The 27,674-nt window shown below is 35.8% G+C and overlaps 1 protein-coding gene across 15 annotated transcripts in view; it reads left to right on the top strand.

Annotated features, from left to right (window-relative positions):
• The first annotated feature begins 3,150 nt into the window (after window positions 1-3,150).
• ATG4C (autophagy related 4C cysteine peptidase) overlaps window positions 3,151-27,674 on the top strand; it is a 193,003-nt gene continuing 168,479 nt past the window's right edge. For 2 of the 15 annotated variants that reach the window (XM_032296774.1, XM_032296783.1), the window contains exons 1-3: window positions 3,511-3,599; window positions 22,353-22,518; window positions 23,694-23,777. In XM_032296774.1, the coding sequence (XP_032152665.1) occupies window positions 22,443-22,518; window positions 23,694-23,777 (160 nt within the window). In that variant the 5' untranslated portion in view covers window positions 3,511-3,599; window positions 22,353-22,442. Of the gene's footprint in view, window positions 3,326-3,345; window positions 3,600-4,405; window positions 4,496-9,294; window positions 9,299-14,352; window positions 14,522-21,696; window positions 21,775-22,352; window positions 22,519-23,693; window positions 23,778-27,674 lie in introns of those variants that run through there. The other 13 variants (XR_004274640.1, XM_032296785.1, XM_032296776.1 and 10 more) reach the window with 12 other exon arrangements.

The following is a 27,674-nucleotide window of genomic DNA, read 5'->3' as shown; positions in this document are numbered from 1 at the left end:
TTCTGATTAATTAAATATTCTGGTTTTAATAGTTATTTTATTATACAACCTGAATTACTAATTAAAAGTATAAAGCACAAGTTAGAAACAGCTTACATTAAAACTACACAGTATAAATGAGAAGGGAGTTTCAGGGCTTCAGTCATCACTGTGAAATTTTTTTTTTTTTAGGCAGAGTCATGCTCTGTTGCCCAGGCTGGAGCAGTGGCGTAATCTTGGCTCACTGCAACCTCTGCCTCCAGGGTTCTAGTGATTCTCCTGCCTCAGCCTCCTGAGTAGCTGGGATTACAGGAACATGCCACCATGCCTGGCCAATTTTTCTTATATTTTTAGTAGAGATGGGGTTTTACCATGTTGTTAGGCTGGTCTCAAACTCCTGACCTTGAATGATTCACCCACCTTGGCCTCCCAAAGTGCTGGGATTACAGGGAACATGCCACCACACCTGCCTAATTTTTCTTGTATTTTTAGTAGAGACGGGGTTTCACCATGTTGTCCACGCTGGTCTCGAACTCCGGACCCCAAGTGATCCGCCTGCCTCAGCCTCCCAAAGTGCTGGGATTACAGGCATGAGCCACTGCACCCGGCATAGTCATCACTGTGAACTTCCACAAACACCTATTAGAGCCAGTTACTCTGTACAAAGTACAGTGCATAGAGCTGGGAGGGCACAGATGTTTAAAAAGCAGTTCCTGCCTTTAAGAAGGTATATTAGCAATTATAAGTTTCAATTAACAAAATGTGTGAATGATTATTAAACGTCAGTGTTATACGTATTGTACTTTGTTTTCTATTCTGATAAAGCTCACGTATGCTTTTAATTTCCTTTTAAATCTTAACTGATTTTCAAAACTATCAGTGTTTCATAAACAGCTTATAGTGCCCAGAGTGCCTTGCCCTTAGTAGCACTCATCATATTTTTGTTGAACTAAAATGAATGGTTTCTTCAGTTTTAACTCTTGCATGGTTGGCAATTGGCTGAATTGGAAAGTGAAAGACAGATTTAGAGGAGAGAATGTTCTGAGTGCTGCAGCTGCAAGAATCTCTTTAAAAAACATAAAGTCTATTACATAAATTATGTACTCTTTAAACTCTCATGTTCATTTACACAATTGATCACTGAAACGACTTTAGAAATATGTGCATCAAATATTTAGCATATTTTTAAAGCTTTCTTAATAACATCACTAATAAGTGGATGCAATTTTGTGTTTGTTTACAGCAAACACCTATAAATATCAGATAACCTAATTATAGTTTATCAACATTACCTCTGAATCATTTCAGTGGAAATGTCCTCTCTCACCGCATTCATATTGTTTCTGTGCATGAGCATGGAAAACAGCAGATTATTTTCCATGATCATAGGTTTTAAATATTTACTTGCTAGCGCTGCATAATTTAAAGCGCTAGAGTTGGAAAGCCGTTTGTATGATAGCTAATGCCATGTCAGTGTTGGAGAATATAGTTTCCTCCTGTGACTTCTGTGTGAAGTTGAGAAAAGGAAAGATACTCTGCTCCCTTTTTCTAACCAATTAAAATTTGTTGTGGTAAATCCACAGGAAACCCAAGTCTGTAGTATACACACAATTTACTTTTGTATACTTATATAGTTATTTTAAGAATCCAAGCATTGTTTCTGATGGCCGGTTAACCACAACACCAAAAATAAAATATATTCATTATTGCAACCCAGGTCTTTATGAAAGTTACAAAAAGGCATCTAGATTCTCTCTCTCCTAAAAAAAAATCAGAACAGAGTTTGGGGATTTCAAAACATGAAACCACAGGCTATGGAATCACATAAGAAAGCTGCTTTGTTTGCTCACTCTAATAGGTGTGCCATTTGCGATCTTATACCCCTTGTTTTTTTATTTGGCTGTCCACGTGCATGAATAAAAATAAATAGATCCAGCTACCTGTTTTTGTGAGAATAAAAAAAAAATTTAAACCACCAAACACATTACTAAACTGAAAAAACTGCAAGTTTAATTTTGAACTTTTTAACTCTTCAATCTTGAAGGTTTTCATTCCCATGTGGTTTCATAGTCCGGTAGTATAGACTGTTCATATTTTATTTCTAGTTTTCAGTATAATTTTCTATGTAATTCAGAAACATGTCTGGTAGTCCTTGCTCCAAGATCTGCGGTACTGTAAAACTGCATGAGATTACATTTTGTAGTAACTTAGTATTTCTCTCGACATCATTTAGGAGTGAAGATACACATTTCCACTTGATTTATTTTTATTTTATTCTTTTTTCTTTTTTGGATGGGGTCCCGCTCTCTCCCTCAGGCTGGAGTGCAGTGGCACAATCTTGGCTCACTTAAACCTCCGCCTCCCGGGTTCAAGGGATTCTCCTGCCTCAGTCTTCTGAGTAGTTGAGACTACGGGCACGTGCCACTATGCCCAGCTAATTTTTTGTGCTTTTAGTAAAGACCAGGTTTCACCATGTTGGCCTGGCTGGTCTTAAACTCCTGTGCTCAAGTGACCCGCTCGCCTCGGCCTCTTAAAGTGCTGGGATTACAGGCCTGAACCACTGCGCCTGGCCAAAAATTTCCACCTTATAAAAAGCATCTTTAGACCTTAGACCTCCTTTTTTTTTTTTTGACAAACCCTCCCTCTGTCGTCCAGGCTGAAAGTACAGTGGTGCGATGTCGCTCACTGCAACTTTCGCCTGCCGGGTTCAAGAGAGTCTCCTGCCTCAGCCTCTTGAGTAGCTGGAATTACAGGCGCCCGCCGCCAAGTCCGGGTAACTTTTGTACTTTTTTAATAGAGACGGGTTTTCACCATGTTGGCCAGGTTGGTCTCGAACTCCTGACCTCGAGCGATCCACCCGCCTCGGTCTCCCAAAGTGCTGGGATTATATACACGACCCATTGCGCTCGGCTGTCCTGTAATAATAGCTTCAAAATAATCTGAATATGGAAAATAAGTGCACCTATCCCTTGATGTTTTATAAGTAACCTAAAGTCCTGACTATGGTCTAGCTTAGAGCTCCTTCACAACAGGGTAAGAAGGCATTCTGGCTTTTTATTTTTTTTAAATCAAAGTGGGGCTTAGAGTCTATCTTGCTCCGGGGTGCGAGGAAGAAGGGCGCAATGCATGCTGGTTCTTGCAGTTCCTGCGCCAGAGGCAAGGGCCGCATGGCCTGCTGGTAGTTGAAGTCCAAATGCTCAACAGAAATTTATGGCAGCCGTAATGTAGTTTGTCTATCTGAGAAGACAATGCTCACGGATGGAAACTTTCTCTTGGTTTTGCGCTTGCTCGATTGGCGGATTAGCGCGACGGAGGCGCGGACAGGTGGGAAAAAGTGACGGATAAAGTAAACGTGGTAGAGGCCGCTACGCCACCGCTATCGCTGCTGCCTATCGCAAGGCCTTCGTATCCCGGAAGTGGCTGATCCTATGGATTTGAAGGGGAGGCGGTTCCTCTTACTACGGTGGCCGGGATGCTCAAAGTACCTGTAGCTGCAGCGCTGAGGTTGGAGCGCCTGCGTGTGTGCGGGCTGCTTTTGTGGTGGCTGCTGCTAGAGCTGGAGCACTTCCCGGGTTGGTGGCTCCTGCACATTTTTACAGTTCTCCAGTTCTTCTGTTTCGGTGAGGGATCGGCTTGCGGCTAGGAGAGTCGAGAAGGTTGGGACTTAGTGCCTTTGGTCCCCGAATGACCAGGTTTCTTGGGGTCCGCCTTCAGTGAAGATCCTGTGGCCAACCAGCTGGGTTCTCTGAGGGTTTTGGCGCCTCCCTTGTCTCTCCTTTCTAGTGTCATTTGTCTTCTGACTCTTCCTCGCTCTGTCGTGGGTTCCAGAGATAAACCGTAAGCCTAACTGTGGGCAGCTATTCCTCCTTTCCTCGTGGTTTTCTTAGATGTTCCAGGCCAGATCTTTTCCCCTGATCTATAGCATCCATTTGATCCTTCCTCATACCCCCCTGCTCTCTCTGTCGGCCTTGTTTCTCCTTGTTTAAAAAATAAGAAAAGGAGGAAAAAAAACCTGGATCCCCACGATCTCTCTGTTCCCATTCCTAGCCTCTTTCTCCCTTTTTGGTGTTTGTTACTGTTTCAAGCCATAACACACTACCTTGCGTATATTAATGCCTTTCCATCTAAATATTAACGTTCATTCACTTGATTCGGTTCCCGCTCACTTTGAGCCCTCCCAAAACCACCCGCATCTAAGGGCTTTTGAAGTTGGAGGTGTAGAATAAATTATTTCATATGGTGACTGTATTTATATATAAGAACCTTCAGCGGTCAACTCAGCCTGACTGTTTATTGAGTTTATATTTCTTATGATTTCCTTGGCTTACCTTTTCTTTGTATTGATTATTTTCCCGCATGTGGCTCACTGCTACCCTATAGTTCGAAAATACCTCGTTTTACATCTTTTTATATCCGAATTACTTAGGAGTTTTCTTCTGTTTTCCTGCTTGGACCGTATGTCCCCGGTGGGTTTTTGGCAATGATTTTGTGTCAGTTGATGGCAGAAAGAGACAAGGTAATGATCTTTCCTTCTTGTTTGCTTGTGACTTGTAATTAGATTTTAAGTCATTGAAAGTACCTAGAGGGATTGGAAAGGCTTTGAAAGGTGAAGTCTATGTATTTTGTGAGTTTCAAATTGATAAAGCTTCTTCTCTGTACAGAGAAGAGTTTCCAATTAGTCCAATAATCTGAGACTATATTGAATTATCAGTTAATTCGCTGTAAAATTTTTAGAATCGCATGTCAAAAAGTGGCCAATCTAAAGAATTGTGTAATTTAGTAAAAAGACACTAAAAGCCATTTAATTAATGCTCTTTTTCTTTATAATAGGATGCAAGTATTTGGAAAAATGTATTTATGGTCATTGGTTATGAAGTATTTCTAGATATTTTGATAGTTCTGGTGAACAGCATTGTATTCTGTTCACTAATGTTTTATAAAAAGGCAGAAATTGTCTGACTTTCTGGGGAACCACGTAACTCAAATGAGTTTGCAGCTTTTCTCTTCTGATTATTGCACTAAAGAGGTTCTTATACTGAGATTATTATTCTTTTTTAAGCAATCAAATATGCTCTACATATGTCAGTAAAGTATAAATATTAATATTGGTACAATGTTAAATTGGGATTATTCCTAATTAATGCACAAAATGCTGAAATGGTTTCAGCCATGCTTAAGATTTGGGGCTAAATATATTTCAGAATAAATTTACTCATAATTTTTTATTGAAAAAATGATAAGCTAGACATTACTCAATCTTTTAATATTTTTCCTGCAATTTTGTTCATTTAGTAGGCACTTAGTGACTACTTCTTACTATTTAATTATTGTCCCTAAATCACCAAAACCTTTATTGTAGGAGTATCCTTTAAAAAAAAAAAGAGTATCCTCTTGTGCTCAGCTCTGCATAGAGGCTTTTAAAGCATTAGCTCAGTCATACCAACTAAGTAAACTATTGAGTATTATTTACATTTAGCATATAAAATACTGAAGCTTGAAGAATTTAAGGAATTTAGTTCTTTTTGACTCTTCCTACCATACAACAGCTGCAAGGATTTGTGCACTATCCTGGAATATATAAAGAGCGTTAAATCAATACATGCTTACTGAGCAGACACCATTCTAGTTGCTGGGGATATAGCCATGAACAAGAAACAGAAATCCCCACTCTTAGGGAGCTTATACTCTGGCAGAATGTATGAGATGTAGACTTTGCCTTCAAGAAGCAGAAAATATAGTCAATATATATTCGATTTTATGTGAGTGATTTAGAATGTTAAAAGGTGAGAAAAGAGATAACTAGGGAATGTTTCATGAAGAAGATGAGATTTAATCCGGACTTTAAATAGCGGTTAGGGATTGGTAGGTAGAAATTAGGACACTGTCTCAAAAAAACAAAAAAATAAAAATCTGTGATGTAGAATAATTGATGAGCTTATAAAGCACTTTATGGCCAGGTGTGGTGGCTCACACCTGTAATCCAAGCACTTTGGAGGCCAAGGCGGGTGGACCACCTTAGGTCGGGAGTTCAAGACCAGCCTGACCAACGTGGTGAAACCCCGTCTTAAAAAAAAATAAATAAATAAATAAAGCACTTTACTTTTATTTTTCGGACTATTTATAAATTGTAATCTTTGACATACATTCAGTCATTTAGCATTTATTTATTAACTAGGCACTCTTATAGGCCACAGTGGTATAGTAGTGAATAAATATGGTCTTTATCCTCATAGAATTTATTATCTAACAGAGGAGGCAGACAGGAATTAAATAGTCAAAGAAATTTAAAGTTACAACTATGGTAAATGCTGTTAAAAAAGGACTTGATGTTACACAGTGGATGAACTGATGATAGAGGGGATAAGAGTGGGAATGGGGAGAGACCAGTTAGGAGATTGTTGGAGTAGCCCAGTTGAGAGATGATCTTTTGGACAAGGTGGTAATGGTAAGAGAGAGAAGTGGATGGATTCCAGAGGTGTTCAGGAGGTGGAACTAGGTGATGGATTAGATACGGAAGGTGAGGGAGAAGAAGATATCATTGGCTAATCATAGGCTTTTGGCTTTTGTAACTGGAAAGATTGTTGCACCATTCACAGAGGACCAGGTTTGGGAAACATGCTTTATTAGTATTTTTTATTGTTGTAGCAGTGTTTAAGGTTAATTTCTTAGTTATTTTTTACCCTTTTGTGTCATTGTTTCAGTTTTGTATATTTGAGTAATAACCACGCCTGAAATATGTTTTTTTGGTATCAATTTTTTCTTGATTGAGCAGGGGTAGAGTTCTAAATGAAAGCGTCCGGAAATATGTTGGTCTCTATTTTGAATCTACCTGTAATATATTAAACCATATATATGAATAGGTAACTGAATAATGCAGTTATATATCATCTTTATTTTCACTTGAGATTTGGCAGTAAATTGGCGTCTGGTTAAATTCTAACTTCATTTGGTACATACATAAATGTGCATTAGTGAAAAAATACATGCTTTTGATTTTTCTTTGAAATGCTTCATTCATGTAATTTTTGATGGATATTGGACTGAAACAGTAGTGACTTATAGTTTATTTAAATATTACATTTCATAGTAAAGTGGTAGAGTGTAGAGTATAGAGCAAAGAGACTTTGGTGTTAGACTGCCTGGATTCACGGTCTCTATTTGCTATATACTAGCAGTATGACCTTAAAGAAGTTATATAGCTTTTCCAAGACATTTTTTTTTAATATGTAAGATGAGGATAATAATAGTACCAGCCTTATAGAATTGTGGAAATTAAATGAGATAATATATGTACATAGGTTAATAAAATTATCAGTACAGATTTTAAATGTTTATTATCATTATTATTATAGTGATACTGGGTTCAAGATCATCTTGACTCTTGTGACACCATTTTAATTTTAGGATACCTTGTAACTAATAAAACTCGATTTGAGAAAAAAATTTGTTTGGTATTTAGATTTGGAGAAAATATATAAAATAGTTTTGCTTATTCACTATTGTCCCAGATAAACCAGCACATATCATCTTTCACAGAATTCTTATGAGATTATGTGTAGTTTATAGCCGTGATAGAAAACTTACGGCGATTAGTTTGTGACTACTTATTGTTTGTTAGGGTTATTACCTTTATTTTTAACCAAACCTTTTTGAACTTCGTACTCACTTTTAACTCTCATGAATAGGGTGAAGAGTAGTTATGATCAAGCCTGATCAGCTGCTCTAAAGTCAACCTAATTTCTACCTTTTTTCCTCATTTTTTCTTTTTACTTTCAGCCTATAAAAACATTGAAATGGTAGTACAACAAATACCTGTATATCCTTTGCCTAGATTCACTAGTTGTTAACATACCTCTTTTGCTCTCATTCCTTGCTGTTAGACAAGTGCTCTTTCTATATAAATACACACAGACACACACACACACACACACACACACACACACACACACTTTCTTGCTCAACTATTTGAAAGTAAGGTGGAAACATCATGAGACTTTACCCTCAAATAATTCATCATGCATCTCCTAAGAACTAGCACATTCTCTTACATAACTATAATGCCGTTAGCATATCCAAATAATTTAACCTTGATATGATAATACTGTCTAATGTACAGTCCATATTCAACAATTAGATTTTCCCAAATATCCCAGTAATGTCATTATAGCATTAAAAAAATACTGAATCCAATCAAAGACATCAATTATATTTAGTACTTAAATGTCTGTTTTATTTAGAACAGTCTTTACCTTTTCTTTCTTTTTTTGTCTTCAGGTAGAATGCCTCCCAAAACTATGTGATTTTTTTTCCTCACAATTAGTTTCAGATTGAAGAGTTGTGGGTTGTTTTTTTTTTTCTATTACATGGGTAATGTTTTGAACTTTCCATTTCATCATGTTAGGATTAACATGATGGTTTATTCCATTATTAGTGATTAAGTTTGATCACTTAGTTTAGCCAGATTTCTATATTTTGAAAGTACACTTTCCCTTTTTTATATACTAATCTGTGGGGGTGATAAATTGAGATCATATGGAATATTCTGTTTTGCAGGTTTTTAAATTTTCTTATCCAGTGATTTTAGTAGCCATTGATAAAAGCATTGGTGGTTGCCAAATAGTTATTTCCCACTTCTGTCATTCCTACATATATTTGCTGGCTCTCGTCTCTAAATAAGAGCTTTCTCTTCTCTTCTTTTATTTTAGTATTACTGTGTACCCAAGGATCCTTTTGTTTTTTTTTCCTCAAAATTAATTATAATTTGCTACCATCATTCCTTTTGATGATTAAATTTTCTTAAATCTGATCAGTAGTAGATCCTTCAAGCTGGTTCCCGTGACCTTTGGATATGTCCACATTGGTGTTTGAGCACTTTCTTACTCATATTTGTATAATAAGATGTTCCAGCCTAACCTTGTACATTTCCTGCCCAATACATGGAATCAGCCATTTTACCACAGAATCCTGGTTTATTTTAGTGGAAAATGATACTTAGAAACCAGGATCTGGGTGTTGAATATGCTTTTTGTTACTGGGGTGTCACTGATTCTATACCCTTTAAATGGACACACATATACAGTTTTTTTTTCTTTCTTTTTTTTTTTTTTTTTTTTTTTTTGAGATAGAATTTTGCTGTTGTTGCCCAGGCTGGAGTGCAGTGAATGGCGCGATCTAGGCTACCCACAATCTCTGCCTCGCAAGTTCAGGCGATTCTCCTTCCTTAGCTTCCTCAGTAGCTGGGATTACAGGCATGCACCACCACGCCTGGCTAATTTTGTATTTTTAGTAGAGACGGGGCTTCTCCATGTTGGTCAGTCTGGTCTTGAGCTCCCGACCTCGGGTGATCTGCCTGCCTCGGCCTTCCAAAGTGCTGGGATTACAGGCATGAGCCACCGTGCCTGGCCAACATATGTACTTTTTAAGAAATCATGAGTTCATAAGATACCTTCAATTCAGATTCAACACTGCAGAATTCTCATCACTTCCTTCCAATTCCTGTTTATACCTCTGTTTTCTCAAAGAGAGAATTCTGATTCTCATTTATATCACAATTTTTATTCATCTAACCTATCTTACAACACACATAAAATAGTTTTGGAATTACTGGACTGACTGATACTGCTTCCAGCAACAGATTGGCCAAGTAAAGATTTCTTTGCTATTTAGTGTTCTTAGAATATATCCCACTAAAGGTATATGTAGTCAAAATAGGTGTTCAAAGTTATTTGAATTATTTTTTCTCTATGATTATGTTATGAATGTAAAATATAGTTAGGGTCCTACTAAATTACTTTTTAAATGACTCTGTAAAATCAGTTATCTGTAAAACTACTAAAGTGACATAATTTAAAACTTTGTCATAATACATAGTTATAAGGAACTCTATAACAATTATATCAGCTGGAGAATATTCAATTTAAGACTTGTAAGGCTCTAAGCTTGTAGCTCTATTTTTCAATTGATATAATATTATTTGAAATTAGGAATGACAAAAGTGACATCAAGTGATTCCATTTGTAAGCCAAAACAATTGTGTTTGTGAACATTTTAAACAATGCTCTTCTTTTAACTGATGATACAATTCAAGCATTAATCTTTAACAATGGACATAATTGTTGGGGGTACTTTAATTCCCAAGTGATAGCTCTAATGTTTTCCTGTATTTATAACCAGAATAGAAAGATTTATGTTTTTCATTAAGTCCTTCTTCTTTGTATTTGAAGAATGCTTGTTGTGATGGTATTTTACCCTTTGGTATTATTCATGTGTGAATATTCTCATTGGAAAGGGAGAAATATGTCTCTTAATAGTTGTGATACTTTTTATCACTATGGTAAGATAATAACCACATTCAGTCTTATGGTTAGCTATAAGCATCTTGTTTATTAGAATGTAAGATTAATGAGGGCAGGAACTGGGTTTCATGGCTCATTGTATCTCCCTCAGTGCCTTGTAGGAGTAACCACTCATACTTGATGAAAAATGTGATGTTTTGTGTTTAAATTACATGTAGTACTAGCTTCCATAATATAGATGCACCTTTTTCTTGGCAAGATTAACTAATATAATGGGTCTTGGAAAAGGTCTTATCCTTTGTTATAGTCTGTCTTCCATTGCTTATAACAGAATACCTGAAACTGGGTAATTTATAAAGAAAAGGAATTTATTCCTTATAGTTATGAAAGCTGAAAAGTCCAAGGTTGAGGAGCTGTATCTGGTGAGGGCCTTCTTGCTAGTGGGGGCTCTGCAGAGTCCTGAGGTGGTGCAGGGCATCACATGGTGACAGAGCTAAGCACACTAGCTCAAGTCTCACTTTCTCTTCTTATAAAGGCTCCAGTCCCACTCCTGTGATAACCCACTCCTGTGATAATCCAAAATCCATAAGTGAATTAATTTATTCATGAGGGCAGAACCCCCATTACCCAGTCACCTCTTAAAGGCACCACGATAGCATTTATATTTACTTATTACACACCTCAAAGTCACTGTATCTCAAACTGAATTTCCTATCTTCACCTTAGTCTTCTCTACTTGGGTTCCCCGTTTTGGTTAGTGGAGTCATTTTCCTCCTAAACATTAGACCTGAAATCTCAGAGTCACTTTAGTCTCCTCTCTTGTACGTGGGCATATACACATTCATATATTTGTATGACGTTGCTAGGTCTACCATGTCAACTAGCTGCTTTTATCTACTCATTTCTAATCCTTTTACCAGTACCCTGATTGAGGTTCTCATTACCACACATAGACAGTCTTCTGATCAGTTGAAGGAACTGGGATATTTAATGTAGAAAAGAGAAGACTGGGGGCTAGGGAGGTTAGGAGGTATGTCTTTAAATATCAGGTGGGCTGTCAAATGGAAGGATTTGTTTCAGAGGTTACAACCAGGAACAGTTAGTGAAAATAATGTGTAGACAGAAATTTGGTTCCACATAGTATCATTTGAGCAAGTCTAGTTGTTTAAAATTAGCAGATAATCCTGTAGTTCCTATGGATACTCTACAACAGCTCTGGATGTTCTAGAACAGATATGAAAATGAACAGTTTAAAACATTTTTGGGCTTTTACATTTATAGCATATTTTGAGTTTAGTGCAATATTCATTTAGTATTTTTCTAGAAGTGTTCCATCAGAGGCTGAGGGACTGCAGCTGGCAAGAATGTTGTTGTAAAGGAGATCTCGTTACTGTATGGGTGGTTTAACCCATTTAGTAGTTGATTATTAGTGAGTCTGAACCAGAGAGCAAATCAGAACTCTCACGATGGTAGTGATACTTTTTTCATTCTTTTAAATTTACACATTTTCTTTCACTACTGCTCTCCACCCAAGTACTATTGATTAGGAAATATTAGTGATAGGTTGTGTCGTGTGACACAATGGTCAAGAACTACTGTTAATACTTACTAGTGCTAGGCACGGTGGCTTATGCCTGTAATCCTAGAACTTTGGGAGGCTGAGGCAGGTGGATGACCTGAGGTCAGGAGTTTGAGATCAGCCTGAGCAACATAGAACAGCCCCATGTCTATAAAAAATACAAAAAAGTAGCCAGGCGTGTAGTCCCAGCTACTAGGGAACTGAGGTGGGAGGTTACTTGAGCCCAGGAGGTTGAAGCTACAGTGAGCTGAGATTGTGGCACTGCCCTCTAGCTTGGGCAACAGAGCAAGACCTTGTCTCAAAAAACAAACAAGTAAAAACCGAAGAAAAAAAATCTCCCCTAAAACCCAAAAAACACAAACCACCAAAAAAAGTACTAGTTATTAGATGCTTGGTAAATTCTCTTTCAGTCCTGAGATTCTTAAATTCTTCAGTTCTTGTAGGGGTTAATTATACTTTGTTGATTAAATAATTTTACTCACTGTGTTACCTCTTATATAGAGATAGCAGTCTATAGCTATCTATAGCTTGAAAAGTTGCATTTTGAAGTAAATATGGAGGCTCCAAGTATTCATAGTTACCTTTGACTTAGAGGTTACTAAGAACCTAACATAATTAAAAAATTTATTTATCAAACAACTGTGCAGTAAATATTATGTTCTTCTTAGAGATAAGATCAAGGCTTAAGGCTAACTTAAAACAGCCTAGATGTCATTAATAATTCTTATTTTGGTCTTCAAGTAGATAATTGAGGTCATTTTAACTCCTTATATCTTATTTAGGTTGGTTATGATGATGACTTTGTACAATCTGTGAACATGTAATATGCAGTGCTGCACAGGTGGAGGTTTTTGCCGCAAGCCATGTGTGAGGAACTTGGTAGAAGTCATGTGTGATGATAAATGTGTGTCTTCTCAATACCTAGTTTCTCATATATATTTTACTTAGATTTAAGAGAAGAATGCATTGGAATTTTATTTAAGTCATCATTATAAAGTAGCTGTGCATTAATTTAGTGTTTTTTATTGGAGGATGTGATCCTGAGGAGTCCTAAGAATGTTTATAAGATTTTTCTTGAGGCAAAACTATCTTACAAGTCTTTCTGCTATCAGTCCTTTATTCTTCTTTTCAAAGCCATTTTCTGAAACTGCACGTCCTGCCTTTATTGTGTTGCTGTTCCTTTTTTGAGTCTTTTTGTCTTTATCTCTTACTGCCATCTACCTTGCCTACCCCTTAACTCTGAAAGGGGACGTTGCACATAAATATTATTATCATTGTTCTCCCTTTCATATTTGTTACTTTTTAAAAAGATAAGGAAAAGAATTACAAATGGAATGTTTATAGAGTACAAGTTCAGTGCATGAAGATAGAAGGTTGGCAGGTATAGGTGAAGAGAAGGAATACAAATGGATACAATAATTGATGTTTTGGTAAACAAAGAAGAGAGAGAGAAGAAATGAGAGCAGAGATGATAGCCCATTGTATTAGAGACCTTCAAGATCAGATAAAGGATTGATACTTGTTACTAAAAACGCAAGCAGGTAGAAAAGGTTACATACAATAGATAAAAAACTAGAGTAGACTTCTCAGTTCATTGTATTTGATGATACAGCTAAAAGCGCATCAGAAATTCTAAATCAATATCTGTATTTCATCTAGCAGCAGAATACTATTTGGGGAAGATGCCTGAGCATACACAAATTCCAGAGGTCTGCAGTGTTTTTACCCATTGTATGATGTGACTGAGATGTATTTCATAGACTTATTAGTCCCTAAAGTTCTGCCAGGAGCATTTACTTGGCCTTAAATTCTCAGTGGATAAAGTAGTCTACTTATTGCTAGATGGAAGAGGCTGATTACCTTCACCTGCCCTTTGGGTACATTGATTTGAGTACTCTTTACATTTATCAGTTTACAAGTTTTTGACTCTCTTAATTCATGGTTATTGGTTAGAAAAGTGACTCTCTAAAAATGACTTCTGGGTCTCAATCGATGATTTTCATATCAAATGTTGTAGCTCTGCTCTCCAAAAGAATTCTGCTTAGTCTTCACTCTGCTTTTTGTATCATTAACAGAAAAGTTTAGGAATCAACTTCATCTGTTAGCTTTATCTTTGTTTATTGAGATACGATAAAACAGAATTTTCTCCTCTTTAATGCCATTATTAAAATGGATTTGTTAGAAGCCTTGATCTTATCTCTAAGAAGAACATTTGTTAGAATGTTAACAATGAACAGAAATATGAAGATGGCGGATGATAAGTTGGCTGTAGTATGTGTTAGTAAAGAACATCTGCTTGAAAAAAGATTTAGTAGTTTCTCTAAGCCAGGGATGGTGATGGTTGCCTGTAGTCCCAGCTACTTGGGAGGCTGAGGTGGGAGGATTGCTGGAATGCAGGAGTTTAAATCTGCAGTGAACTATGATTGCGCCACTGCTCACTCTAGCATAGGCAACAGAGGGAGACCTCTTAAAAAAAAAAAAGAAAGAAAAGAAGATTTAATAATTTCTGTTAGTTTTAAAGAAATAATTCATAAGCACCTTCTAAAAATAATTTGGAAATTGTGGAGTATATTATTTTGATGCTTTTCTATACTGAGAATCTGATGACCCCACATGGAATAAACAAGAATTTTGGCATATCAGTTGATCACTGGGGCAGTGAAACCAGGTATTTTAACTGCTGCAGGAATTGAAATATACTCGATAATGGCTAAGTTATTACTTTTCTTTATGCTTTATAGACACATGCATTTTAATTTTTTTTTTTAATTTTTATTTTTTAACAAAACCAGGGAAGCTTTTGGAAAGGGAGTTTGTAGGTAAGGGTAATTTTAGAATTTTTTAGTGAGACTTTTACTCTTTTTTTTTTTTTTAAGTTATTGAGAAATGCTGAATGTATGATAGAGACTTTTAAACATCATTGCGGTTTCCTCATTTGTGTTTTTCTTTTGCTCATTTGCAGTTAAACTAAAACTAAAAGTACTATTTGTCTTGCTTTTCCTTGGCTTATCTCACACAAATATAAATAAAATATTTTAATAGACCAAAGCATTAATTTATTACTTTTTCTCTTTCCAGATGTCACCCCATTTATTTTAAAGAGAACATAAATTATGAATTAACAAGGAGTAATCCTCCAAGTTATTTTATTTAGCTAGAGTTGCCTTAGGGAATTAAATTGAGGAAGTTAAATTTTCACATGACTAAATAGCTGAATCTGATGTCTTTCAGAACCACAAGAATAAGGTTCTTTATCTTAAGAAGGAGAAAAAAAAGGTCTCAGCATTTTGACTTTATCAGCTGTTTAAGAATTTTGTAATAGGATGTCTACAAGGTCGATTTTTTAGTTCAGCAGTTTCGGTTGTAGTGTTAGAATTTAATATAACCTGGTTACATTAGTAATTTAGTGTATTCAGTTTTTTATTTGAGCAATTTACTTTTGAATAATTTTGATATTTTTAAAAGAGGCTCAGTGTGAACAATTTAAATAATAAAGAGAAATACAAAGAAGAAAGTCAAAGTAGAGATTCATTTGGTGGCTCATGCCTGTAATCCTAGCACTTTGGAAGTGGGCTGGGAATCCACTTTGAGGCAGGCGAATCCCCTGAGGTCAGGAGTTCGAGACCTGCCTGGCAAACATGGTGAAACCCTGTCTATACTAAAAATATAAAAATTAGCTGGGTGTGGTGGTGCATGCCTGTAATCCCAGCTACTTGGGAGGCTGAGGCAGGAGAATTACTTAAACCTGGGAGGTGGAGTTTGCCCTGAGCTGAGATCATGCCATTGCACTCCAGCCTGTGCAACAGAGCAAGACTTCCGTCTCAGGGAAACAAACAAACGAACATTTTGAACTTCTACACATTGTTTTATGCATATATGTACATATGTGAGCATATGTATATATGTATATGATATTTATGCATCGACATTCATAAGTTATATTCATGCTGTTCCTTTTTTTCCCACTCTATGCCCTCAATATCTTTTTTTTTTGGGACGGAGTTTCGCTCTTGTTACCCAGGCTGGAGTGCAATGGCGCGATCTTGGCTCACCGCAACCTCCGCCTCCTGGGTTCAGGCAATTCTCCTGCCTCAGCCTCCTGAGTAGCTGGGATTACAGGCACGCGCCACCATGCCCAGCTAATTTTTTGCATTTTTAGTAGAGACGGGGTTTCACCGTGCTGACCAGGATGGTCTGGATCTCTTGACCTCGTGATCCACCCGCCTCGGCCTCCCAAAGTGCTGGGATTACAGGCTTGAGCCACCGCGCCCGGCCCTCAATATCTTTTTATAGTGATAAATATAGATCTATATCACTGTAATATGTATATACCATAATTTAGTCATCAGCAGATGATTTTTATGTCTGTTATGTGCTGGCTGTGTTATTCTCTGCCATCAGAGAGTTAATTTGAGAAATAATTATGTTATTGTTTATGAGTTAATTTGAGAAATAGTTAATAATTATGCTTGTTTCTTCAGGATTGCTAATTTTATCTCTTGTGATGATGAAAAAAATGAAATTCCTTTAATGTACATTTCTTAGGTCTAGTAAGGTTGAAAATATTTTGTATGTTTATGGCTTTTTTCTTTTTCCAGTTGCCTTTTTTTTCTGTTTAGGTTTTTCCTTATTGATTTATAAGAGCTTTTTGTATATTAAGGACATTAACTCTTTATTATATGTAAATTGTATTGAACATTTTTCCTTATTGATGAATTGTAACTGAACCTTATGCTGTTTTGTTCTTTCTCTACAAAATGTTCATTTTTATTTGATTACATTTTCCTTTCTGATTTTTGGTTTTGTATATCATGCTTAGAAAAGCCTTTTTTTTTTTTTTTTTTTTTTTTTTTTGAGTTGGATTTTTTTTTTTTTGCCCAGGCTGGAGTGAAGTAGCGAAATCTCAGCTCATTACAACCTCCACCTCCTGGGTTGAAGCAATTCTCCTGCCTCAGTTTCCCAAGTAGCTGGGATTACAGGCACGTGCCACCACGTCAGGCTAATTTTTTTGTATTTTTAGTAGAGACGGGGTTTCACCATGTTGGCCAGGCTGGCATTGAACTCCTGACTTCAGGTGATTTGCCCACTTTGGCCTCCCAAAGTGCTGGAATTATAGGTGTGAGCTACTGTGCCCAGACAGAAAGGCCTTTTTTCTTTTTTTTTTTTTTTTTTTATTTGGTTCAGGTAGTTCTCTTGTTTTCCAGGCTGGAGTGCAATGGCGCGATCTCGGCTCACCGCAACCTCCGCCTCCTGGGTTCAAGCAATTCTCCTGCCTCAGCCTCCTGAGTAGCTGGGATTACAGGCACGCACCACCATGCCCAGCTAATTTTTTGTAGCTTTAGTAGAGACGGGGTTTCACCATGTTGACCAGGATGGTCTCGATCTCTTGACCTTGTGATCCACCCGCCTCGGCCTCCCAAAGTGCTGGGATTACAGGCTTGAGCCACCGCGCCCGGCCTCAGAAAGGCCTTTTCTACCCCAAGATTTAAAAAATAATTTAAATCTATGCTTCCTTGGAGTATGCACATATAACTATGTGTTGGCATTTGTATTTAAATATTTGATTCATCTAGAATTCATCATTTATTGAAGTTGTCATCCAGCTTTATTTTAAAAACGGTCTAGCTTATTATTTTGGCATTATTTTTTAAATTAACCTTCTTTTCTCACTGATGTGAAGTATTTTTCATATTAGGAGCTAAATTCTTAAATACGCTTGGGTTTATTTCTCTGCTCTCTGTTATATTTTATTCAGTATCCTCCTGTGCTAATAAGAAAAATAAGTTTAAATGGTACTAAATTTTATTGTAGTTTTATAATATGTTTTAATATGTGGTAAGGCAACTCTCCTTTTCATTAGGAATTTTTTGTTATTCTTTATGAAGTGTCTCAATTTGTAAATGGTTCAAGGGATCATCTTTCAAAATAATCTCTGATTTATCCAAAGTTAAGATTTTTAGGAACAGCCATTTTATTATTTATTTATTTATTTTCGAGTATCTTGTTCTGTCATCCAGGTTGGAGTGCAGTGGTTCAGTGATAGCTTACTGCAGCCCTGACTTCCTGGGCTCAAGTGATCCCCCAACCTCCCTAGTAGCTGGGACTATAGACACATGCCACCATGCCTGGCTAATTTTTAATTTTATGGGGAGAAAAACTTACTATGTTGCCCAGGCTGGTCTTGAAAACTCCTGGGCTCAAGGAGTCCTCCCCTCTTAGCCTTCCAAAGTGTGGGGATTACAGGTGTGAGCCACCACGCCTGGCTCCATTTAAATTTTTGTTACAGAAATAAAGTGGGTTTCAGTCTTTATGGAAGAATGGAATTTAATTTTAGTCATATGAAAAGTAACTATGCTGAATTATTTTTTAAACTAGCAACAACTCATCTTTAGTTTAATCTTATGATAATAATTTTATCATTCTTGACTACTCTATCTGACAATGATAATGAAAGTATTTTTATAGAATAGTTAGAGGGTGTTCCAAAGGCATTTCAATTGTTTCAAGCTTGGGGGTAAAGTTACTCTGAGTAAATAATGTAGCTACATAGCAGGAGTTTTGACTAAAAAGAAAACAACAATAAGTTATTGTTATTGTTAAGGTACTCTAAGTGCCTTGAGGTTAGAATATTTGTTTTATTAATTTCTGTGTCTATCACAGCATTTTTTTTAATTTTTAATTTTAAATTTTGTGGGTACATAGTAGGTGTATATATTCATGGGGCATGTGAGATGTTTCGATATAGACATGAAATGTGTCATACTTACATCATGGAAAATGGGGTATCCATTCCCTCAAGTGTATATCCTTTGTGTTACAAATAATCCAATTATGCTCTTTTAGTTATTTTAAAATGTTCAATTAAATTATTATTGACTATAATCGCCGTGTTGGACTATCAAATACTAGGTCATATTTATTCTTTCTATTTTTCTTTTTGTACCCATTAACCATTCCCACCTTTCCCCAATGCTCTCATTACCCTTCCCATCCTTCATACTCTGCCTCTGTGAGTTTGTCCGAGCATCTTACCTTGCTTATTTATTTACTTAGGAGTCATTATCTAAGATACAGACTTCTCCATATAACATGTCTAATTGCTCACTGTCTTTATTTTTTCCCCATCTGGTTTAAGGCTTCTTGATTTTCACACTTGCTGAGGACTGTCCTCCAGCCACTACTGGTGGCTGGTGATGGGAACTGTCTGAACCAAAAATTCTTCCCTGTGGCCTTCTTTCTTTCTGACTTAGGAAGAAGATACATGCATGTACATTCTCTCATTTAAAAATTTTAGATTTAAAAGATTCAAGCTTGGTGGCTTTTTAAATATAAATTTTTTAAATTCTAAAAATAATAAATTCTAAAAAAATAAAAAATAATCAATGTGTAAGATTAGGAAAATGTGGGCAATCGTGGTATAAAAATAACCACAGAGAAACTACTTTTAATATTTTGGTATACTTCTTTTCTTACTTTCTAACTCCTTTCATTCCCCCCTGCTGTCCCTGCCTTCCTGTGTCATATGATACATAAGTTTCAGATTCTGCATAGTGTTTCCCCATTTTAGGAGACATTTTTAATGGATGTATAATCCATCATGTGGATGCACTATATATAATTCACACATTTTATAAACTCTCTTCCTTTTCTTGCTTTTCTAGAATTTGCTAAATTATATATGCAGTTTTCTTGAGGAAAATTCTTCTTTTCTTTATTCTAGTGTCAGTTAAAAAAAATTCTAATTCTGGTGAGAGTGCTGCTAGTGATATACCTATATTTCATATCAGTTCATTGATTCCTTTAATAAATATTTTTGAGAACCAATTGTGTGCCTGGCAGAATTTAAGGACATTCAGTTACAGTATAGTGCAATGAGTGTGATGATCCAGGAAAACATAGGATCCTATGAGAACTAAGAGGAGGACATCTATCTTAGTTTGAAGTTTGGAGAGAGTAGTCAGGAAATCTTACCAATCTTGCCAGAGGAAGTGAAACTGAAGCTGGGTTTGAGGGACTCCATGTTAGTAAGGTAGTCATACAGTGAGAGTGTAGTAAGGCACTTGAGGTAGAGGGAACAGATGCAAAGATATGGAGGTATCTGACAACATACCAAGTTCAGGAAGCTTTTATATTAATATTAAATGTAGTTTCAGCATATGCTGCATGTGAAGTAGTAAAAGAGGAAGCTGGTAAGTAGGCAGAGGTTATTTCATGAAGGTTCTTAGATATCCTTAAGTACCAGGAACTGTGTGCCAAGTGCTAGGTGTATAAACAAACAAAGCAGAGTCCCTGAGGAATGTGTTTATAGCTTTCATTCTCATATATACATCAGCAGTTCTCAAATCCGTATGCCTAGCCCAGACCTCTCCTTTGAGCTCCAGAGCTATATATCCAACTGCCTAGTTGATTGACATCCCGAGAATGTAGCTAGAGTGTAAGTTCCAAGGAAGCAGATATTTCATTGTCTTTGTTCTCAGTGTACTTGCAGTGCCTAGAACACTACCTGGCAATAATTTATCTAATGATTAAGGAAAAGAACGACCAGGTGTGGTGGCTCACGCCTGTAATCCCAGCACTTTGGAAGAACGAGGCAGGTGGATCACAATGTCAGGAGTTCAAGACCAGCCTGGCCAAGATGGTGAAACCCCATCTCTACTAAAAATACAAAAAAATTAGCCAAGTATGGTAACAGTCACCTGTAATCCCAGCTACTCGGGAGGCTGAGGCAGAGAATTGCTTGAACCCGGGAGGCGGAGGTTGCAGTGAGGCTGAGATTGCACCACTACACTCCAGTCTGGGCGACAGAGTGAGACTGTGTCTCAAAAAAAAGAACAACAACAACAAAAAAACAAAACGATTCTTTGCTTGTGTTTCTCAGAGACATCTTAAATACTACATATCTCAAATCAAATTCATAGTCTTCACCCTCTAACTTCTCCCTTTCCTGATGTTTCCTATTTCAGTGATTGGCACCAGCTTTGGCATATCCCTGTTCTTTACCTTCCATATCCATTGTTATCACCAAGACATACTGAATTTTCTACATGCTTCCTCAGCTGTCCATTTTTCCATCTTCACTGCTCCAAGTCCAAGCTATCGTCTCCTAGTCCTGTATAATATAGGTTCAGCATCCCTAATCTAAAAATCAGACACTAAAATTTTCCAGGATCTGTAACTTTTTGAGTGCCAATATGATGCTCAAAGGAAATGCTCACTAGAGCATTTTGGATTTTTGGATTAATGATGCTCAACTAGTAAGTATACATAATGCAAATATTTTTAAAAATGTAGAAATCCAAACACTCCCAAGCATTTTGGATAAGGGATACTCAACCTGTAGGAGTAAACTCATTGTCTATTCTTGTTCCTTTCCATGTTCTTCTTCATGCTGCTATTGAAGTAAAACAAACCAACCTCCTGAATCTGGTTATGATATTCCTGTTTGAAACAAATTGCTCTTAGGATAAAGAACAAAATTTTTAACCTGGTCGACAAGACCCTTTGTGCTTTGGGATCTGTATAACCATACAGCCTCATCTCATGCCATTTAAAAAATTTTTTTAGGCTTTTCTGTTTTCTAGTCACATTGACTTTTTAAGTTCCTCTAATAGACCATGCTTTCTCCTGGCTCATAACTATGATGTATGATTAGTAACTTTTAATACACATTATAAAATGGAATGTCTTTTGTAATAGAAATGAATGTATCAATATTTTAGAGTAGATATTTATAACCCTAAAAGGGTAATGTTCTGTGCAGCATTCTTTTCTTGAAAAGTAAACTGTCTGTGAATTATTGCAAATAAGCACAAGCATTTTCAGTTATAATTTGTTCCTTTTCAGCTTATGTCACACATCTCAATTTTCCCTGAAGTCAGTAATAAAACAATCACTTATGAGCTACATTTATTCTATTTTAAAGTAAGAAAATGTTTTCCGTTATAAATTTAAGCCATTCTGTTTTTTTAACTGATGCAGTATGGAAATAGGAAGGAAATGTAGGAAATGTCTTATTCAAAAAACAAAACAAAATAATTAGACTTTATGTGAAAGTACTGACTAATCAATGTAAGTGGAAGTCTTCATTCTGAAGATAGTCAAGATCTTTTTAATAAGATTTCAAATCACCTTTTCTAATTACCGATAAAAAAAATTTCGAATATTCTCACTAGCACCAATGCACCAGAGCAGAGCTGTGTTACTAAACTGATTTATTGTATTCAGCTGTGAACAACTGGAGGAGATTATTGCTAGGTTTATTGCTGCATATTTGGTAGTAAAGGTTTTTTGTAATTAAAATATAGAATATCTTATTCTATAAGATTTTTGTTTGTAGATGAGAAATTGGTTTTCTGTTTATTTCTGATGGTAAAAGAGAAATTGTTTTGTTCATTTCCAGTTAAATTGTATTTAATCACTTAAGTAACTTTAACAGGTATGGCTTTATATAACCATATATACTGTATACTAATTTCTTATTTTTCCTTAATTTTTTAAAGGAGTTTTTAAAGGAATTTTTAATGAGTATAAAAGATTAAACTCTACAGAAGAATGCAATCAAGTGATGGCTGTTCCTTTAGAATTTGAATATGGAGGCTACAGGAACAGATGAAGTTGACAAGCTAAAAACTAAATTTATATCTGCTTGGAACAACATGAAATATAGTAAGCATCATGTTTTAAAAGTTGTATAAATCCAGAGAAATATTTGGCAATATACATCAGCTTCCTTCTTAAGTCACTGACAATTACTTGAGAACAAATGGATACTTTACTTTTTTTGTTTGTTTGTTTGTTTTTAAACGGAGATGGGGTTTCACCATGTTGCCCAGGCTGGTCTTGAACTGCTGACCTCAGGTGATCTGCCCACCTTGGCCTCCCAAAGTACTGGGATTACAGGCGTGAGCCACCAAGCCTGGCTGGCACACTTTACTTTGAATGAAACATTTCTATAAGGAATATAGTTAAAACTGTCTCCCGAAGAAGGAGCCAAGTATTATCATAAACATTGCTTAGAAACTCAAGCATATGATGTGGTCTCCCCCCTCTTTTTTTTTTCAAGTTGCTAGAGTATATTAATATCCTCGTGGCTTGTATAGTTTTTTTTTTTTTTTTTTTTTTTGGTGTTCTAAAGCATATAGAATTTATTCAGGTGATGATAATACTTTGGCTTTTCAGATACAATTTCAGGCAGCCTCATCTCTGTGCCAGGAAATAAGCAAAATAGGCCTCTTCACACAGAAAATAGACTGTAAAGTTCCTGCACTGATACCTCTGATATTTCTCCTAGATCTTATTTTTAACCTAGTTCCTTTTGGTTTGCATACAAATCCAATAAGAATTATATGGAGATTTTTGAAGCCTACCTAAGATGGAGAAGTACTTGGACAGAACCAGTTTGAATAGGAAAAAAGCTCATATTCATAAAATAAGTGTGAAAACAGAATTCAGTAAAACACCTTGATAATACAAATTCGGGAAAAGCACAATTGGCCGTTTAAATTTTGTACCATAAGAACATGGTGAGAACTTGATAAAGACCATTGTGACCTATCTGAAAATAAATTAAAATTAAATATTTTTCTTTCTTACGTTCTTTAATTGGATAGTTTTAAAAGTGTATTTAAAATTCTTAACTTTATTTGAAACTAGGATGAATGGCTTGTATTTCCAGTTCATTGTCCAAATACTGTATTTTGCAACTGTTGTCAAAAATGCACATCCATAAGTAATAATTGATGGTTTGAAATTAAACAAAAGAAAATACTGCTAGACTTTTAGTCTGAAATCTTTTAATTGTAAGACGTTTTCTTTCTTTCTTTTTTTTTTTTTTTTGTTAGGTTGGGTGTTGAAAACAAAGACATATTTTAGTAGAAATTCTCCTGTATTATTGCTTGGAAAATGTTACCATTTTAAATATGAAGGTAAGTATAAAATTTGTAAACCATTTAAAAATTTTTGTAGAAATCATCATGTAACTTTTCATTGTTTCATTTCTAAATTAATCTACTTTTGCAATATATTTGCTAAGTATTTGTATTTCATATAACCCATAATATATTACCATGTGGTTTGGGTTTCTTGTTAAATACTTGAGGATAAGGATCTTGTAATTTTTTGTCATATCCCCATAATTTTGGACTTACAGTATGAATACTAAGTAAATATTATTTGAATTGATATGTTAATATTCTTTGTCAAATTCTCTGATAATTAAACTATCACCTTAGTTAATCTAAAACTGATAATTTTTAAAATTATTAAGGATGTTTCAGTATCTGAAATTGACTTTACTTGATGGCTTTGAATTTCTATGTATACAAATTCTTTCAATAATTATCTTATATTTTCTTTTAATAATTCGTGTTACTCATTGGGTGCCAGGCACCATGCTAGGCTCTTAAGGAAATATCTTTTTTTTTTTTTATTATACTTTAAGTTCTGGGGTACATGTGCTGAATGTGCAGGTTTGTTACATAGGTATACACAGGCCATGGCGGTTTGCTACACCCATCAACACGTCATCTACATTAGGTATTTTCCTAAGGCTCTTCCCTCCTTTAACCTCCAAACCCTGACAGGACCCTATATGTGATGTTCCCCTCCCTGTGCCCATGTGTTCTCATTGTTCAGCTCCCACTTATGAGTGGGAACATGTAGTGTTTGGTTTTCTGTTCTTTTGTCACTTTGCTGAGAACGATGGTTTCCAGCTTCATCCACATCCCTGCAAAGGACATGAACTCATCCTTTTGTGTATCTGCATAGTATTCCATGGTGTATATGTGTCACATTTTCTTTATCCAGTCTATCATTATGAGCATTTGGGTTGGTTCCAAATCTTCTATTGTGAACAGTGCTGGAATAAACATACGTGTGCATGTGTCTTTATAATAGAATGATTTATAATCCTTTGAGTATCCAGTAATGGGATTGCTGGGTCAAATGGCATTTCTAGCTCTAGATCCTTGAGGAATAGCCAGACTGTCTTCCATAATGGTTCAACTAATTTATACTTCCACCAGTAGTGTAAAAGCATTTCTATTTCTCCACATCCTCTACAGCATCTGCTGTCTCCTGACTTTGATGATCGCCATTCTAACTGGCATGAGATGGTATCTCATTTGGTTTTCATTTGCATTTCTCTAATGATCAGCGATGATGAGCTTTTTTTCATGTTTGTTGGCTGCATAAATGTCTCCTTTTGAGAAGTGTCTGTTCATATCCTTTGCCCACTTTTTGATGGGGTTGTTTTTTTCTTGTAAATTTGCTTAATATTAGCCCTTTGTCAGATAGGTAGATTGCAAAAATTTTCTCCCATTCTGTAAGTTGCCTGTTCACTTTGATGATAATTTCTTTTGCTGTGTAAAAGGTCTTTAGCCTGAGTAGAGGGCATAGGTTCTGGCAGTGAGAAATTACTGATGACTTTTGAGAGGGCATTTTTACTAGAGTGGTAAGAATAGAAAAGTAAAAAAAAGTCATGTTAACAGCAGCTAGCCTACATTTACTGATGCCATGATAGGTGCTATTTACTATGGCTCCATAATATGTGCTAAAGCTAAATTGCATTGTTTTATAGAATGAATAGTTATGATATTGGAGTAGAGAAGAACTTACTTTTGTATTTTGAGACAGTTTCTTGCTCTGTTGCTCAGGCCGGAATGCAGTGTCACAATCATAGTTCACTGCAGCCTTGACCTCCCTGGGCTCAAGTGATCCTCCCACCTCAGCCTCCTAAGTAGCTGGGACCACAGGTGTGTGCTACCACACTCAGTTAATTTTTTATTTTTATTTTTTATAGAGACAAGGTCTCCCTGTGTTGTCTAGGCTTGTCTCGAACTCCTTGGCTCAAGCGATCCTCCCATCTTGGCCTCCCAAAGTGATAGAATTACAGGCTTGAGCTACTGTGCCAGCCAAGAACTTGTATAAACTGTGAAACACAGTCTATAAAGGGAAATATTAATCAGTTTGACTAGATAAAATTAAAAATATCTACATATTTATATAAATATATAAAAATATACATATATAACATATATATTTAATGTATATAAACATATACGTTTATATACATATATATTAAAAATATATACACATGTATATATATAATTACATGTATATACATGTATGTGTATATAAATATACACATAGACATATCTAGACATATAATGTATATAATATATATAGTTATAGTTATTTTATAAAATAAAATATTTAATATATTACTTAGATATATAATATATAATTATATATTTATAATAATTATTATGCATATATAATCAAGAAAGATTCATCTCCAAAATAATAAAGAACCACAAACGAATATGTAATGAATATGAAAAACATGAATAACCCAAGAAAAATGAACCAAGAATGTGAAGAGGTGCTGTTTAAATAGAAACTTGAATGGCCAGTCAAGCATAAGAAAATGCATATCCTGGTAATAAGGGGAATGCAAATTAAAATGAGATACTATACTTACTTAATCAGATGTAATATACAAAAATTTAAAGGTTTGATTATATCAAGTGTTAGCAAGGGTGTGAAGAAATACAAAGTGAAACACTGCTGGTGGAAGGGTAAATTGGTATAACCTCTTTGTGAGAAATTTGAGAGTACCTAGAAAAATACGGAATCTATATAGCTTACAACCCAGCATTTCTTTCTTTTTTTTTTTTTAAATGGTGGGTGGGTGATTGAGTTATATGCTAAATAATGATCTTGAGTCACAACAGACTTTGACAATGTTTCCCAATAATCAATGATCAAATATTAAAATGAGTTTAACAAACATGTATGTATTGTATACATAAAATACATTGCTACTAATTTTTTAAAATACTGAATTATATTCTAGAGTGATTAGAATAAGAAAAAATGTATCTTATATTTACAACCCAGCATTTCTAAGACCCTTAAGTATTTACAGGGAAGTTCTCTATACGTGTGGGAGACACGTACAAGAATTTTATTGTAGCTTTAATAAAAAACTGGAAGCAACTTAAGTATTCACAAGAAGAAGATTGGATGAATAAAGTTATTCATTCATTCTATAAGTATTTATTGAGAACTTACTGTGTGCCAGGCACTGGGGTTACTGCTAAAAGTATGAAACACAATCTTTACTCTCAAGAAACTTACAGTCAAACAGATGAGAGACATGACATAATTAAAAATAATTCCATTATGATATTGATGATGAAGCATAAGTACAGGCTATTAAGAAACTGTTAAGGTGGAACAAATCAGAAGGGATATTATTGAATGCACATAAGGAGAAAGCCCATTGCAAAATGGCGTAAATAATAAGGGGATTTGTGTTAGACGTAAGCAGCGGTCCTGAGGGTGGGGCTGGCTCTAGGTTGTTTAACTTGGTGACTTAGTAACATCATCAAGCACCCATGTCATAATCTATCTTCCTACTCAATCTCAACATGTTGTGGTCACCTCATACTCCTTATAGTAGCAAGTGTAGGATATATGAAATACATGCTATATGATGCATGAAATATATGATATATGAAATAATTCAGTGGAAGGACTTTTCCTTCTTTGTATTATTTCTTATAAATACTTAAATTTCAGGCCAGGCGTGGTGGCTCACACCTGTAATCCCAGCACTTTGGGAGGCCGAGGTGGGTGGATCACGAGGTCAACAGATCGAGACCATCCTGGTCAACATGGTGAAACCCCGTCTCTACTAAAACTACAAAAAATTCGCTGGGCATGGTGGCGCGTGCCTGTAATCCCAGCTACTCAGGAGGCTGAGGCAGGAGAATTGCCTGTACCCAGGAGGCGGAGGTTGCGGTGAGCCGAGATCGCGC

This window comes from Sapajus apella, unplaced genomic scaffold (genome assembly GCF_009761245.1).
Source record: "Sapajus apella isolate SASKATOON/1434 unplaced genomic scaffold, GSC_monkey_1.0 scaffold36, whole genome shotgun sequence".
In the NCBI taxonomy this organism is placed as follows: Eukaryota; Metazoa; Chordata; class Mammalia; order Primates; family Cebidae; genus Sapajus; species Sapajus apella.
Note: the sequence above shows the minus strand (reverse complement) of the source record. Positions and strands in the feature narration are given on the sequence as shown.